We start from the raw sequence: 16,628 nt of genomic DNA, 5'->3' as shown, positions 1-16,628 counted from the left end.
AACTATAAACCAAAACACCCACTCAGGAAGAACATTTCCTGAGTGGGCTACTTGTTCAAAAAACTTTCAATAAATTGCCTCTGCTGCTTTTGGCAACAGTTCAATAAGATGCCATTCTGAGAACATGTAAATTCAGGCATTTCATCATGGTAAAGCTTAGAAACCCAGCACTACATTCCAGAGTTGTGGATATACAAACCACTATGTCTTCTCATAGTAAGAGTTGTATAAATCTATGCAGTAGCGTACACAACACACTGATCACTCTGCAAGATTTAAACGTTTTACCTGCAACACGGAATGTCCCACAGGGCTGTTTTCTGACACTTCAGCCTCATATGTGGCCTTGTCAAACTTTGGCGCATTGTCGTTTGCGTCAGCAACCACCACTCTCAGCAAGGCACTGCTGTAGCGCTGGGGGTTACCTCCATCCACAGCCTTAATGTTCAGGTCGTAACTGTCCTTGAGCTCCCGGTCCAGACTTCCCAGGACGATGAGTTGGGGCAGCTTCTCTCCCCTGTCCTCTGCCACTTGCAGGCCAAAGAGAGTCGCTGCATCTGGCCCCGCGGTTAGGGCGTAGTCGGCCACCCTGTTCCTCTCCGAGTCCCTGTCTGTGGCGAGGGGGATGGAGAACAGCGCCCCCATGTGGGTGTTTTCTGGGACAGAGATGGTGAGCACGGGGGAGGGGAATTGCGGAGTGTTGTCGTTGATGTCCTGGACCTCGATGCGACCCTCGATGAGCCTGGGGCTCTGGTTGTGGATCAGGTCTGTGACAGACACTTCAAACTCCAGGAAGCAGGGTTTGCCCCTGACCATGCTGCGGCAGGCTCTCAGTGTCTCCCTGTCTATGGGAATTTCTGTGGTAAAGATGTCCCCTGTCTTCCCATCTACACGCAGGTATGGAGCACCCACCTCTAGCTTGTAAAGGTGACCAGAGTCTGGCAGGCCCTGGTCTGATGCCAGGCTGCCTATCAGCGTGCTGGGCGGCTGCTCCTCCTGGACACGGTACAGGATACCAGCCTCAGCCCAACCACAGAAATCCAACACCAGGACCCACAACAAAACCGCTCCCATGTGCAGTTCCATGAAGTCCATCACCAGATTACTATCCTGCAAAGAAAGAGGGAAAAAAATAACACTTCAATTTTGACTTGGGTTTAAGGGATTATCAGATATATTTAATGTGCTCTGAAAACAACAGTTATACATGCAGTACAACATGTTTTCTCCCAAGCAATATTGTCACTGTAAAAATGTTTGACTCTCAAAAGTGTATATATAACAGGGCCTTTTCCAAAATGCAAATCTTTGCAGTTATTGAAACACAATGGTTCAGATGTTGGAGATTTTCTCCTCATCTTAGTGCTGTACTGGGAACAAAAAGAGAGCAAGGAGCTGTCACGTTCGTTGAAATGAGCGGACCAAGGAGCAGCGTGCATAGAGTTCCACATGTTTATTAAAATGAAACTCACCAACAAAAATAATAAACAGCAAACGAGACGTAACGACTGGAGTGCTCACAGGCACTACACAAAAACAAGATCCCACAAACTAAGGTGGGAAAAAAGGCTCCCTAAGTATGATCCCCAATCAGAGACAACGATAGACAGCTGCCTCTGATTGGGAACCATTCCCGGCCAACAAAGAAATAGAAAAACTAGAATGCCCACACAAATCACACCCCGACCTAACCAAATAGAGAAATAAAAAGGCTTTCTAAGGTCAGGGCGTGACAGTATCCCCCCCAAAGGTGCGGACTCAGGCCGCAAAACCTGACTCCATGGGAGAGGGTCCGGGTGGGCATCTAACCTCGGTGGCGGCTCCAGTTCAGGACGTAGACCCCGCTCCGCTCGCTGATCCCTCCGCTTCCTCCTTCCATCAGCAAGGGCATTGAAGATGAAACGTGGCTGGGTCTTTCAGCATGACAATGATCCCAAACACACCGCCCGGGCAACGAAGGAGTGGCTTCGTAAGAAGCATTTCAAGGCCCTGGAGTGGCCTAGCCAGTCTCTAGATCTCAACCCCATAGAAAATCTTTGGAGGGAGTTGAAAGTCTGTGTTGCCCAGCAACAGCCCCTAAACATCACTGCTCTAGAGGAGATCTGCATGGAGGAATGGGCCAAAATACCAGCAACAGTGCGTGAAAACCATAATTTGCAAATAAATTAATTACAAATCCTACAATGTGATTTTCTGGATTTTTTTCTCCTCATTTTGTCTGTCATAGTTGAAGTGTACCTATGATGAAAATTACAGGCCTCTCTCGTCTTTTTAAGTGGGAGAACTTGCACAATTGGTGGCTGACTAAATACTTTTTTGCCCCACTGTAACAGCAGCTCAGAATTTCAGATGATTTCCCCTCCTTAATTTTTGCCACATTAATTAAACCCATTGAAAATGTAGCTATTGCAGCAGTTTGATACTGTTTTCATTCACTAAGACAGATCTTCAGCACAGTGCTGAGGATATCAAAAATGACAAAAGCCTGTATTGAAAACATATGTAATACATATTTGATTTCCAGAGCTTACACAGAAGTGAAAGTAAGTAAAGTGAAAGAGGCCCAGTGTACATTACAGCAGCTGTACAATACAATGCAGATCCAATGCACGAGCCTTAAAGAGCTAGAAGAGTGTGATGGTTCAAGGTTAGAGAGTTTCCTAGACATCATTAAATGTGTACAGAAGCAGCTTGTGGACCCAACACCACAGAATAGATCCAACACCGTTGGAAAAAAAACACACATTATGTTTCTTAACCTCGAAGACGTGATGTAACGACGAGACTGAAAGCTTCAGAATTGGACTGATCGAATACTAGAGCGATACTAGAGAGGTCTGTTCCACCCAAGACTCCAGGTGCAGCACCCAGAGTCTCCCAGAGGCAGCCGCACACCATTGTTTGGCTTCATGTGGAACATGTTGCAGATTAGCAGGCCTGGCCTACGCCTTATCACAAAATACAGCTTTACTTTAGAGCTGATGAGAAATCCATCCTACTCTGCTGTTATGGCCTAATTTACACATTGTAATGTTCATGTTTTATTTCTAACCTGCCATGCCTCCTCATTAATCACTACCCACTAGTTTAACTTCTGCTTTGATCCATATTCTCCAAACTAAAGAATTCACTATTTTTGGGGGCTGCAAACTTTAGACTTTAATTATTTTCTGTGTGAGAGTTCTAGCAGTATATGTCAGAATTCTACACCTCCGTGCATGTAACATTGTTCCAAAGCAGAGCAAAGCAAATACGTGTTCAAACTAAACAGCAAAACACAAGCATGTATAGAAATCCAATTAGATATCCAATTCTTCTGGATCCAATAAGATTGGAAGTGCAGGTTATTGATGCGCTAATTGCTTAGTTATTGATGTGTCCCTTTTTACATTTGCAGGGCAGCCTCCAATCAATGTGGATTGAATGATAGCTTGTGAGGTAAAAGCATGATTAGAAAGTACAATGTAAAGCACCATTTTTTAAACCATAGACTACAACTACACACAAACTAAATATGTTGCAATCTATTGAGATGTAACATAAAAATTTAATCGGAGGAGATCAGAGAATATATTACTTTTCTAGCCTGATATAGACCATGCGCTGACAATGTGGAGACAAATTTAAAGACAAAGAGAGCTAGGTAATCTAAAGTGCATTATCATCCTCCATATCCACCCTCGATGATAAAGACAGTCAACAAGTTCAAAAGTTCTGATCCCATACAATATCTCCTTAAAAATTGTTGTCCCCAACGATGAAATCGGGGAGGGGGCTGTGGATCGGTCTCCGTTCGTCCCACCGTCCGTTTACTTTACTAAGGAGCATGATGAGAGCTGCAGTGAACTGAGCTACTGTACTAGAAAGATCTAAACAATATGGCCTCTATGCCTTTTGTAGATAGACCTAATAGTAATCATAAACAAGCCTCATCGTCCTCCAAGTCAGCCATCCATTTGCAAACAATAGGCCTAATATCCAGAACGACAGTACTGTATTAACTAACGTGATAATAATTCAAAAGCTTCTTGGATGACTTGTCTAAAACAGATCCAAAGAGATCCAAAATACTAGAAGCTAAAATAAATAAATAATAAATTAAATACTACCCCCCTACTATAAATACTACCCTCTAAATTAAGCTAAATCCTATAATACCCACCCCCAATAAGTGTCAGGAGTCTCCATACAGTGAATGAATGTCTCTAAGAGGTAATTTAAAGTATCCTTAATAAAGCACCAACCACACTTCCCTTTAGATAAGAGACTCTCCAAACACTCATTAGAAGTGATCACATCATCACTTACAAGGAGATAATTACAACAATAGTCTTTCAACAGTCTCTACTCCAGATCAGGTACACAAACATTGTATTCTGTATGAGTGTGTGGACAGTAGCAACTCGGATTATAGTCACACATTCATTGTCAGATAGTCTATGGAATCCTCAATTCCAGATTAGAGGCTATAGGCTACACCAAGTAACAAACATAGTTTACTCACACCTATGAGTGGACTCTACTCCACTGAAGAGTCTAAGCCTAGTTTCCATTTCAGATAAGAGTCTATACGCTTTCATATAACAGATAAGAGCAGAAACACAATTACAACTCAACCTGGACTGCAATGAAGCGTGCTTTTGAGGGCCGCAGCACTTCAAATTGGGAGCATCCCTTCAACAGAGGGTGAGTTCAACAGCACTGGAATTGTGGAAAAGCCAGAGCGGGTAATGAGGGAAATGGCTTGTGTGATATTCACCAAAGAACATAAATAAACAAAATCTCATGAAATTGTGATATTAAATTACTCATGCAGTTCCAGCTGTTTTACAAGTAAATATTAATAAAACATAGTCCCAGAGTTCAGAATCTGTTTAAAAGTGGATTTCTATCATATTGAGTGAGACAAAATATTTGAAGAAGAATATCAGCTACTCAGACCATGTTGAATAATTTCAACCATAGCAATAGCCATTACTGGGTCAGAAAAGCAACCCAAGGATTCTGTGTGTTGAGTTGTTCTCTGAAATCATGTCTCTCCATTCATCAAAATGCCATAGAGATTATAACCTTCGGCATGCAGTGAAAAATTATAGACATGAAAATGATCTTATCCTGATGTTTGTCAGCTATTTTCATTATCAGCTGCAACACGAGCAGCTTTTATCAACAGCTTGTACAAGCCATTCAGGTGACATCTGTCTTCCGTGTGGCAGTGACCTTTTCTCTTCCCCCCACAGCCTGTTCACTGAAAGATCATGATCATCAACAGGTTATGGGATGAGCCTCACCAGCTATGCATCATTAACTGACTCATCATTCCTCTGCTTCACAATGATTGCATTCCAAATATACAGTAGGCCTATATTGCTATGGAACTAACGGTTTTCATTCCTTGGCTTTATACCACATGGCAACACATTTCTCTTTAAATCACCCTGTTACCTTAGAAATAGTAGAGTTTAAATCACTCTGTCACAAACACACAGTACTGAATTATAAGAATGTGTGTAGCTCAAAGTTGAGTAAATCAATCATTGAACGATTGAATTAAATCATTAATAAGCATGTCAAATTGAGTTTGTTTTTATATGGTAAGCCTTCGTCCCGCAAAGCCTTTCAAGACTTACTGTCTGACATATAAATATGTACTTTAGTTCAGTGTTGCTTTTGGGATGGATGGAAATGCTAAAACATTTGATGAATCAATGGCTGAAGATAACACATCAGGAGAATGGCAGTCTGATTGAATCAACAGGTTTGAATGGCCGACGATGAAAACCCTGGCTTTAGCCTCAAGCTATACCCATACCTCACATATAATATGTACACAAACACAGAACTTTATCAGCTCATCTGACAAGTGTGTACGTCTTTTCTAAGCCACGGCAAAGAACGACCCAATAACCGATGGTCAGAGACTGGGTGGTGTCCCCTGGTCCAGATTTTTCTCTCTCAGCCCAGAGTGGGGCTGTGTTTCATGATTCGGGCTAGGCCCCTTAGTTCCAGTGAAGGGAAATCTTAATGCTTCAGCATACAATGACATTCTATATGATTCTATGCTTCCAACTTTGTGGCAACAGTTTGGGGAAGGCCCTTTCCTGTTTCAGCATGATAATGCACCCTGTGCACAAAGCGAGGTCCAAACAGAAATTATTTGTCGAGATCGGTGTGGAAGAACTAGGCTGGGCTGCACAGCCAAAAGCGAGCCAGGCCTAATCCCCCAACATCAGCGCCAGATGCCACTATTGCTCTAGTGGAAAGCTTTCCCAGAAGAGTGGAGGCTGTTATAGCAGCAAAGTGGGAACCAACTCCATATTAATACCCATGATTTTGGAATGAGATGTTCGACAAGCAGATGTCCACATACTTTTGATCATAAAATATAAATACAGCATACATATATAAACTCAGCAAAACTGAGCTTCAATGCCATAAAACACTCCTTCCGTGGCCTCCAACTGCTCTTAAATGCTAGTAAAACCAAATGCATGCTTTTCAACCGTTCGCTGCCCGCACCCGCCCGCCCAACTAGCATCACCACATTGGATGTGGACAACTATAAATACATGGGTGTCTGGCTAGATGGTAAACTCTCCTTCCAGACTCATATTAAACATCTCCAATCCAAAATCAAATCTAGAATCGACTTTCTATTTCGCAACAAAGCCTTCACTCACGCCGCCAAACTTACCCTAGTAAAACTGACTATCCTACCGATCCTCGACTTCGGCGATGTCATCTACAAAATAGCTTCCAACACTCTACTCAGCAAACTGGATGCAGTCTATCACAGTGCCATCCATTGTGTTACCAAATCACCTTATACCACCCACCACTGCAACCAGTATGCTCTAGGCGGCTGGCCCTCGCCACATATTCGTCACCAGACCCACTGGCTCCAGGTCATCTATAAGTCTATGCTAGGTAAAGCTCTGCCTTATCTCAGTTCACTGGTCACGATAACAACACCCACCCGTATCACACGTTCCAGCAGGTACATCTCACTGATCATTCCCAAAGGCAACACCTAATTTGGCCACCTTTCCTTCCAGTTCTCTGCTGCCAGTGACTGGAACGAATTGCAAAAATCCCTGAAGTTGGAGACTTTTATTTCCCTCACCAACTTCAAACATCAACTATTTGAGCAGCTAACCGATCGCTGCAGCTGTACATATTCCATCTGTAAATAGCCCACCCATTCTACCTACCTCATCCCCATACTGTTTTTATTTTATTTACTTTTCTGCTCTTTTTCACACCAGTATCTCTCTCCACTTGCACATCATCTGCTCATTTATCACTCCAGTGTTAATCTGCTAAATTGTAATTATTCGCTCCTATTACCTATTTATTGCCTAACTCATGCCTTTTGCACACACTGTATATAGACTGTATATAGACTTTTTTCTACTGTGTCATTGACTTGTTTATTGTGTTATTGGCTTGTTTATAGTTTACTCCATGTAAACTATAAACTCCATGTTTACTCCATGTTTATAGTTTACTCCATTGTGTAACTCTGTGTTGTTGTCTGTGTCACACTGCTTTGCGTTATCTTGGCCAGGTCAAAGTTGTAAATGAGAACTTGTTCTCAACTAGCCTACCTGGTTAAATAAAGGTGAAATGAAAATGTTTAAAAATTTTTTTTAAAGAAACGTCCTCTCACTGTCAACTGCATTTATTTTCAGCAAACGTAAATATATGTAAATATGTGTATGAACATAACAAGATTATACAACTGAGACAAACTGAGCAAGTTCCACAGACATGTGACTAACAGAAATGGAATAATGTGTCCCTGAACAAAGGAGGGGGTCAAAATCAAAAGTAACAGTCAGTATCTCGTGTGGTCAACAGCTGCATTAGGTACTGCAGTGCATCTCCTCCTCATGGACTGCACCAGATTTGCCAGTTCTTGCTGTGAGATGTTACCCCACTCTTCCACCAAGGCACCTGCAATTTCCCGGACATTTCTGGGGGGAATGGCCCTAGCCCTCACCCTCGGATCCAACAGGTCCCAGATGTGCTCAATGGGATTGAGATCGGGGTTCTTCGCTGGCCATGGCAGAACACTGATATTCCTGTCTTGCAGGAAATCACACACAGAACGAGCAGTATGGCTGGTGGCAATGTCATGCTGGAGGGTCATGTCAGGATGAGCATGCAGGAAGGGTACCACATGAGTACAGGCCTCGGTGTAACGCTCATTCCTTTGACAATAAACACAGATTCGACAATCACCCCTGGTGAGACAAAAGTGCGACTCATCATTGAAGAGCACTTTTTGCCGGTCCTGTCTGGTCCATCGACGGTGTATTTGTGCCCATAGGCGACATTGTTGCCGGTGATATCTGATGAGGATCTGCCTTACAACAGGCCTACAATCCCTCAGTGCACCCTCCCTCATCCTATTGAGGACAGTCTGAGCACTGATGGAGGTATTGTGCATTCCTAGTGTAACTCGGCAGTTGTTGTTGCCATCTTGTACCTGTCCCGCAGGTGTGATGTTCGGATGTACCGATCCTGAGCAGGTGTTGTCATACGTGGTCTAACACTGCGAGGATGATCAGCTGTCCGTCCTGTCTCCCTGTAGCACTGTGTTAGGCATCTCACAGTATGGTCATTGCAATTTATTGCCTTGCCACATCTGCAGTCCTCATGCCTCCTTGCAGCATGCCTAAGGCACGTTCAAACAGATTAGCAGGGACCATGGGCATCTTTCTTTTGGTGTTTTTCAGAGTCAGTAGAAAGGCATCTTTAGTATCCTAAGTGTTCATAACTGTGACCTTAAGTGCCTACTGTCTGTAAGCTGTTAGTGTCTTAACGACTGTTTCACAGATGCATGTTCATTAAAACCAGTTATGCATTAGGGGGCGCTATTAAACATTTTGGATGAAAAACGTTCCCGTTTTAAACAAGATATTTTGTCACGAAAAGATGCTTGACTATGCATACAATTGACAGCTTTGGAAAGAAAACACTCTGACGTTTCCAAAACTACAAAGATATTGTCTGTGAGTGCCACAGAACTGATGTTACAGGCGAAACCCAGATAAAAATCCAACCAGGAAGTGCCGCATTTTTTGAAACCGCCTCATGCCAATGACTCCTTATGTGGCTGTGAATGAGCTACGAATGAGCTTACGTTTTCCACGTATTCCCCAAGGTGTCTACAGCATTGTGAAGTCTTTTTAGGCATTTCCATTGAAGAATGGCTGTAAGGGACCATATATAGCATGTGGTCACATGGAGTCTCCCGCAGAAAATCTTGTGTAAAATACTGAGGTAGCCATTTTTCCAATCGCTTCTTATGAGAAACCAATTGCCTCGAAGGATATATTATCGAATATATATGTTTAAAACACCTTGAGGATGGATCCTAAACAACGTTTGCCGTGTTTCTGTCGATATTATGGAGCAAATAAAAAAAAAATAATAACCTTTTTGGAAAAAAGGAACATTTGCTATCTAACTGGGAGTCTCCTGAGTGAAAGCATCTGAAGCAGAGCTAGCATATTAGAGCTAGCATAGCATTATGCCATGATAAACTTACACAAATGCTTGTCTAGCGTTGGCTGTAACGCATATTTTGAAAATCTGAGATGACAGTGTTGTTAACAAAAGGCTAAGCTTGTGTTTGAATATATTTATTTCATTTCATTTGCGATTTTCATGAATAGGAAAAGTTTCTAGGGGTATTTATGTCCGCTGCGTTATGCTAATGCGTTTGAGGCTATGATTACGCTCCCGGATACGGTTTGCTCGTCGCAAGAGGTTAATTGTTTATGGTTCATTGAACAAGTATGGGAAACAGTGTTTAAACCGTTTACAATGAAGATCTGCGAAGTTATTTGGATTTTAACAAATTGTCTTTGAAAGACAGGGTCCTGAAAAAGGGACGTTTCTTTGTTTGCTATATATATATATATATATATATATATATATGTATATATGTATATATATATGTATATATATATATATATATATATATATAAACGCACACTCACACACCTACACTACCATTCAAAAGTTGGGGGTCACCTAGAAATGTCCTTGAATACAGTGTGGACATCGTTAATGTTATAAATTACTATTGTAGCTGAAAACGGCAGATTCTTTATGGAATATCAACACAGGCCCAATATCAGCAACCATCACTCCTGTGTTCCAATGCACGTTGTGTTAGCTAATCCAAGTTCATAATTTCTAAAGGCTAATTGATCTTTAGAAAACCGTTTTGCAATTATGTTAGCACTGTCACGCCCTGATCTGTTTCACCAATCTTTGCGATTGTCTCCACCGCCCTCCAGGTGTCGCCCATCTTCCCCATTATCTCCTGTTTATTTAGACCTGTGTTATCGGTTTGTCTGTTCCCAGTTCGTCTTGTTTCTCAAGCTTACCAGCGTTTGTTCTGTCAGCACCTGTCTTTTACCAGACTCTTTTTCTCACCCTCCTGGTTATTGACCCTTTTCCTGACCCTGAACATTCTGCCTGCCCCTGACCCTACCTGCCGTCCTGTACCTTTGCCCTTATATGGATTTCCGATCTCTGCCTGAACTGACCCTGAGCCTGCCTTCCGTTGTGTTCCTTTGCCTCTGTTGCTGTAATAAATATTGTTACTTCGACACGGTCTGCATCTGGCTCTTACCATATCCTGATAAGCACAGCAGAAAACTGTTGTCCTGATTAAAGAAGCAATAAAACTGGCCTTCTTCAGACTAGTTGAGCATCAGCATTTGTGGGTTCAATTACAGGCTCAAAATGGCCAGAAACAAAGACTTTCTTCTGAAACTTGTCAGTCTATTCTTGTTCTGAGAAAGGAAGGCTATTATATGCGAGAAATTGCCAAGAAACTGAAGATCTCAAACAACGCGTTGTACTACTCCCTTAACAGAACAGTGCAAACTGGCTCTAACCAGAGTAGAAAGAGGAGTGGGAGGCCCCTGTGCACAACTGAGCAAGAGGACAAGTACATTAGAGTCTCTTGATTGAGAAACAGACGCCACACAAGTCCTCAACTGGCAGCTTCATTAAATATTATCCACAAAACACCAGTCTCAACATCAACGGTGAAGAGGTGACTCTGGGATGCCTGACTCAGATTTGTGTATTGCTGCACTGTTGGAGCTAGAAACACAAGCATTTCACGCCACCTACAATAACATCTGCGAATCTGTGTACGGGACCAATATTGATATTTTTCAGTACTGATCAGATTGGTCAAATGACCAATTAGTTCAAACAAATATCTTAAATTGGGCTCCCTGTCCCTGTCCCCCCCCCCCCCCCCCCCAATCACAGCTCTGAAAAATATATTGTGAAAAGATCTAAGACCAATTACCGGAAGATCAGAATTGGGCTGCCTGTGTAAACACAGCCTTAGATTCTCTGACTAAACTAATTCCTGTAGAGCTAGTTTATACACATTATATTGATTTGAGTAGCCAGCCTATAGACTGTATATGCCTATTGACAAGACAACAATAATGTATTAGCTAATCACCAAGAGAAAAAATCCTTACCCATACTCTGCCCATGTGTATTGTTGGTCAATATATGTGGGAGGGGTAGCCCATATGAAGGTACAGTATGGACAGAGCATAGGTGTGAATCACTAATGAAATGCTTCCAGTCTCTGTAAAATAAAATGATGCACTGAAAAGCTGCGTCTTGAGTCATGTATAACAAATACTTTATTGTTAAAATTAGTTTTAATATGTGCGCTGGTTATCTTGATAGGCGATGTTAAACGAATATGGTCTGTATGTCTGGTCAGTATTTGCAGAGAGCTGACCCGATAGGAGATCTCTTGCCCTCACTGCGGGAAGTGAGAGGGGGGTGTGGGGGGTGGGGGATGGGGGGGTAGAGTGATGACTCCATACCTATAAGGGCTTTTAGTCACACAAGTGTCTGATTCAAGCTCTTGCACCTGCTTAATCAGATTCTTGGGAAACGAACTAATGGGGAGTGGTTTGCATTATCAATCTTTTAATGTGTAAACATGTACACTAGGTTATTTAGTGACTGACTGTAGCCTTATCTGTATAGAACTAGGTTGTTTACCAGTATTTGGTTATTTGGTTTTTGGACATAACACAGATGCTGACCTAAAAACAAATGTATTAGCAATTATGCCTACAGCCATTAATGATCTTAACATAATAATCCATTTAGAAATAGAGAAAGAACGGCTGACTTTTAGCTTAAACATGCCATACTGCACAAGCATTTCTCATGGATGGCATTATTCTGGTTTTATGCAAATATATTTACCTTTGCCAAAGACTTAGGATCCTCTTCCCCGGTGGTCTTCCGCGTAACACAAATCTTGCCTGGGTTTGTTTTTCCTTCTGTAGTCCGAGAGGCAGGTATCTAACCCTCAAACCTCAGTCTCAATTAATGATTTCAAATACTGTATCACGAAGAAAAATCCCCAGTTGAGAGAAAATCCATTAGGACCATAGATAACTTGTCATTTAAATTCGAGGAATTCATTCCCATGTCATTATGCAGCCATCAATGTTACCACTGGCAAAAAACCCGCTATTTTTCTGACCGAGGAAAAGACCACAAATCAAGCTATCAATATATTTATTTCGTTTTATTAATAGTCAATAGTAATGAACTCTTTGGGATTCTGGCCGTGACGTTCAATTGCTTTTCTCTACTCTAAAAAAAAATGCACCTTTTAACGAAGATATGCGCTCATCTTTGACGAAGGTACAAGTTTCTCAACCATTGCGAAATACAGATTCAACGATATTTTAAAACGCGTATAAAATGTCACTAATTTGTCTTCATCACAGAACGGAATATGTCGCCGAGAGGAGTAGCCAAAACGAAGCACGTTTGCTATGAGAAAGCAAGTTGGGATCATTTTTCACCACTTGCTCTGCTCTCTAGACCGCGCATCAGAGCGTAGGAGGAGGTGGAGCTCCAGTCACGGAACCGCTCTCAGCCTCAGCAACTTCTCATCCACATCACTTTATGCCACAGGCTGAACACTGGACAATGACTTGAGACTTACACTGGGATTTTATCAACTACCGAAATCATAATGTTGGAACTTCCACACTAGGCTATATGTTAAAACAAAGGGTTGCTGAAATGAATTATTATTTTAGGCTCATAAGTTATTTGTTATATATTCCATCTCCAGAAGGGTGTTTCTAGATGGATAGGTTCCAGGTGTGATGTCATGCGTCAATAACCTCATGATAAATGTTTTTCACAAACTTCTAAAAACCTCTACTCACATATGTGATTATTTACTTGTTGATATATTCAATTTATCAGCTTTTGGCATTAGTTTGAGTGTAATGGAATCCAATTCAACAGAGAAAAGCACAAGGGGTGCTTTTTGCTCTTTTGGCGCCACCCTGAGGTGACTAGTTTATAGGGAGAAACAGAATTTATATACCATGCTGCCATCTTGTCCAAAATAATAGAAAATAGGCAGGCTACTGTACACATGGAATCTATATTTGATTTGATGATTCATTGGGGCAGTATATCTATAGCCCAGTCACGTGTCTCCTAGTCCCCATTTGATGAAAGGGTAGCACATCAGTGGTCTCTGTGAACAGACAATTTGGAACAGGTTCTTAACCAACCATTGCATTGCTGAACCTCACAAACTCCTAATACTGTGAGTTATCAATTAAAAGATGCAGGTGGGTTTAGTTAAATAACATTGCCTTGGGCTATAAATCATGTCTCTCTCAACAGCCCAGCCTCCAAGTCCTCCCCCCACACTCCTTCCTTGCCACTGACACCAGTGATCATAGCTGCTGAGCATAAGCAGTGGCCCAGGAACAATGAGTCAAACACAATGCTCTGACACAAAGGAGAGTCCTGAACGTCTTACTCTGGAGGAAACATTATTTCCCCTCTTTCCACCCCTGGTAAAAGCAGCCTTTATCAGAGTTCACATCTCTGATCGACACTCCTCCTCCAGTCTCTCATTAGCTGCAAACAAACCGCTGTTGGGTTACCTCTCCAGGGTACTCATTAGGGGCTGCCACTCAAACGCACAGCGGCTCGCAGCCAATCGCGGCAAAGCTTCCACCCACGCACACCGGAGGGGTCAGAAGTGACATGTTGCCAAAATTCAGGTCTTAAATAATGTCTGACTCTCACACGGTTATTCTTAAAACATTTGCATGTCTGACTCCAAGCCCCCAAACATTTGCTGGTGGTGACGACCTCTGGAGAAGGACAGACACATATAGGTTACGTTAATGAGCAGAAACACCTGTGGGTGGACATGATAGGTCCTGCCTGGTGATCTCTCACTTTCCCAATGTAAAATAGTTGCCATCCAGTCATGTGTGTCCACCTGTTGATGAGGGTGTTTTGTATTCCTAATGAAGGTGTTAATTATGACCACTGTTATGTCCAGTCAGTCAATCATTTCATTTAGAAAATACAACAACCCACCTCTTCTGCGCATCTGAGTTTAAGTTTGCTCTTGAGAACCCAAGGGGGGTATACCCTTGCTTGGCTACCCAGACTATTTGCTCCGGCCAAATGATACGCCATACACACAGACGTCAGTTTCTTCTCTGCAATGACTCTGAATCTGAGTACCTCCCCAACCCGTCACCGAATATGAACACTTTCAGGGCCGTCTGATGGGTTGGGTCAGAGCCAGAACACACATGGGTAAAACCGGAGTTTGAAAATTGTCATTGGCTTTGATGCGCGGATTTGTTAGAGACGATCCAAATCGCTGATTACTTTTTTTTATACAACTCCCCTCATCACCACAAACGACTCCATGGTAATCTCAGTCTAATGTATGTAGCAAACGACAGAGCAGTGGAAGAATTTAGTTTGAGTTGTCAGGCTAGGTATACCCAGCCCTTGAGTTCTCAATTGAACGTATGGTATGGCCCACAGCTGGATCAATGAGCTATTATCCCGATGCTCTGTTTTAACATTTAGAAAAGTTAATAATCCGCACTCACTTACAGTTTTGGAAACCTTTCACATCAGGGAGAAATAATCCTTTGAACACAAAATATACACTTACAGTACCCAATTTAGCAAAGCTGCATCCTGGTTGCACCCATCAGAATAAAAAAAAACACAACCACCAGCTGAGGTACCAAACTTCCTCCCCAGTTACGTTCCACTGGAGACGTTTGAAGCAAAGAAAATATGGATGGGAGGAAGTGTAGTCTCGGTTGGAGGCGGTTCTTAAAAGAAAAAAACGGGTGCAATTTTCCTAAACTATTATTATTTTATATGAAAGTTAAGTTCCAAATGTTTCCGAAACTGTAATGTGTGCAAGGCATATTTGCATTTAGACAGAGCATTTGGGCAGTGTTGGAGATTTGGGGAATTTTCCTCACAAGGCTAAATTGGAGTCATGAATAAGGGCAAAGTTTAAGTGTGTTTCCAACACAGCAACAACATTTCACATACTTTTCCTTGGACATTCTTCCTCCAAAGACCTCTCAACGTAGGTGGACATTTATTTACAATCATTTGGTGACAATGCTCATTGATTACAGCCCCAAGATGTTCACAAGATTTTGAGCTCCTAGAGTAACCATGAAATATACCATCCCCATGTTTGATTCCCACACTTCGGCCAGGTGTTCATTTTTCAAGATCTCTTTGGGTTAAAGCAGCCACTGAACAGATTAATTGTGGGTAGTGATAATGTCTGAGTACAAATGACCTACTCCACCGCATGACACTTTCTTAGAATCAGGAAGCTTTTGTTTCCTGATTGTGTGACACAGGTGACTAATTTGCAGTACAATTTGTGGTAATGGCAGCCAACCCTGCTGTCAATCACCTGTAGTTCAGATTTTAATGGAAAAATACTTTATAATGATGTACTGTACAGTGTGTTCAGTCCGTGTGTGTGCGTGCGTGTGCGTGTGTGTGTGTGTGTGTGCGCGTGCATGAGGAAGAGAGGGAAAACATTGTAATAGTTTGTGAATCTCAAACAAAGCTGTTTGATTATGCATTTGTTCAGAGAGGAGATGGGTTTAACATTTCAGCACACAATATACATTTGCACTCGAACAGGAGAATAGAATTCTTCACGAAAAATGTTCGATTATCTCTTGCAATGTGTCTTTATCACAAAAGCTATTTCATGCAAGAGCTTTGTCGATTTGTTTAAAATGTATAATTCACTAACAATTTGAAGGGAATTCAAGAGTTTGTGTTTGTGCTTCATTGTACAGTTTGCTACACCTTCCTGCTAATAATTCAGACATTACACTGTAAAACGGTAACTTCACCCCCATCATCATCGACGGGGCCGCAGTGGAGAGGATCAAGAGAGGATAAAGATGGCGTCTGGTATGGTAACTGCACCGCCATTGACAGGAAGGCCCTACAGAGCGTGGTGCGAACAGCCCAGCACATCACTTGGGGTGAGCTCCCAACCATCCAGGACGTACAGGCGGTATCTGAGAAAGGCCAGAAAAACTGCCAAAGACTCCAACCACCCGAGAGACGGACTGTTCTCCATGCTCCCATCCAGAAGGTGGTACCAGTGAATCAAGGCTCAGACCAACAGTCCTAAAAAGTTTCTATCCCTGGCCAAAATATTGTTAAATGGCTAACAACTACTGCTCCCCCACACCTATGCTGCTGCTAAA

At 42.2% G+C, this 16,628-nt stretch overlaps 1 protein-coding gene across 1 annotated transcript in view; it reads right to left on the bottom strand.

Annotated features, from left to right (window-relative positions):
* LOC139422915 (protocadherin-1-like) overlaps positions 1 to 12,921 on the bottom strand; it is a 152,911-nt gene extending 139,990 nt beyond the window's left edge. Inside the window, exons 1-2 of the mRNA XM_071174385.1 lie at positions 12,277 to 12,921; positions 289 to 1,110 (exon numbers count right to left, since the gene is read on the bottom strand). Of these exons, the coding sequence (XP_071030486.1) occupies positions 289 to 1,095 (807 nt within the window). The 5' untranslated portion in view covers positions 1,096 to 1,110; positions 12,277 to 12,921. The remainder of the gene's footprint in view (positions 1 to 288; positions 1,111 to 12,276) is intronic.
* Positions 12,922 to 16,628: the final 3,707 nt, after the last annotated feature.

This window comes from Oncorhynchus clarkii, chromosome 12, assembly GCF_045791955.1.
Source record: "Oncorhynchus clarkii lewisi isolate Uvic-CL-2024 chromosome 12, UVic_Ocla_1.0, whole genome shotgun sequence".
In the NCBI taxonomy this organism is placed as follows: Eukaryota; Metazoa; Chordata; class Actinopteri; order Salmoniformes; family Salmonidae; genus Oncorhynchus; species Oncorhynchus clarkii.
The sequence above is the reverse complement of the archived record's forward strand: the minus strand, read 5'-3'. Positions and strand labels throughout refer to the sequence as shown.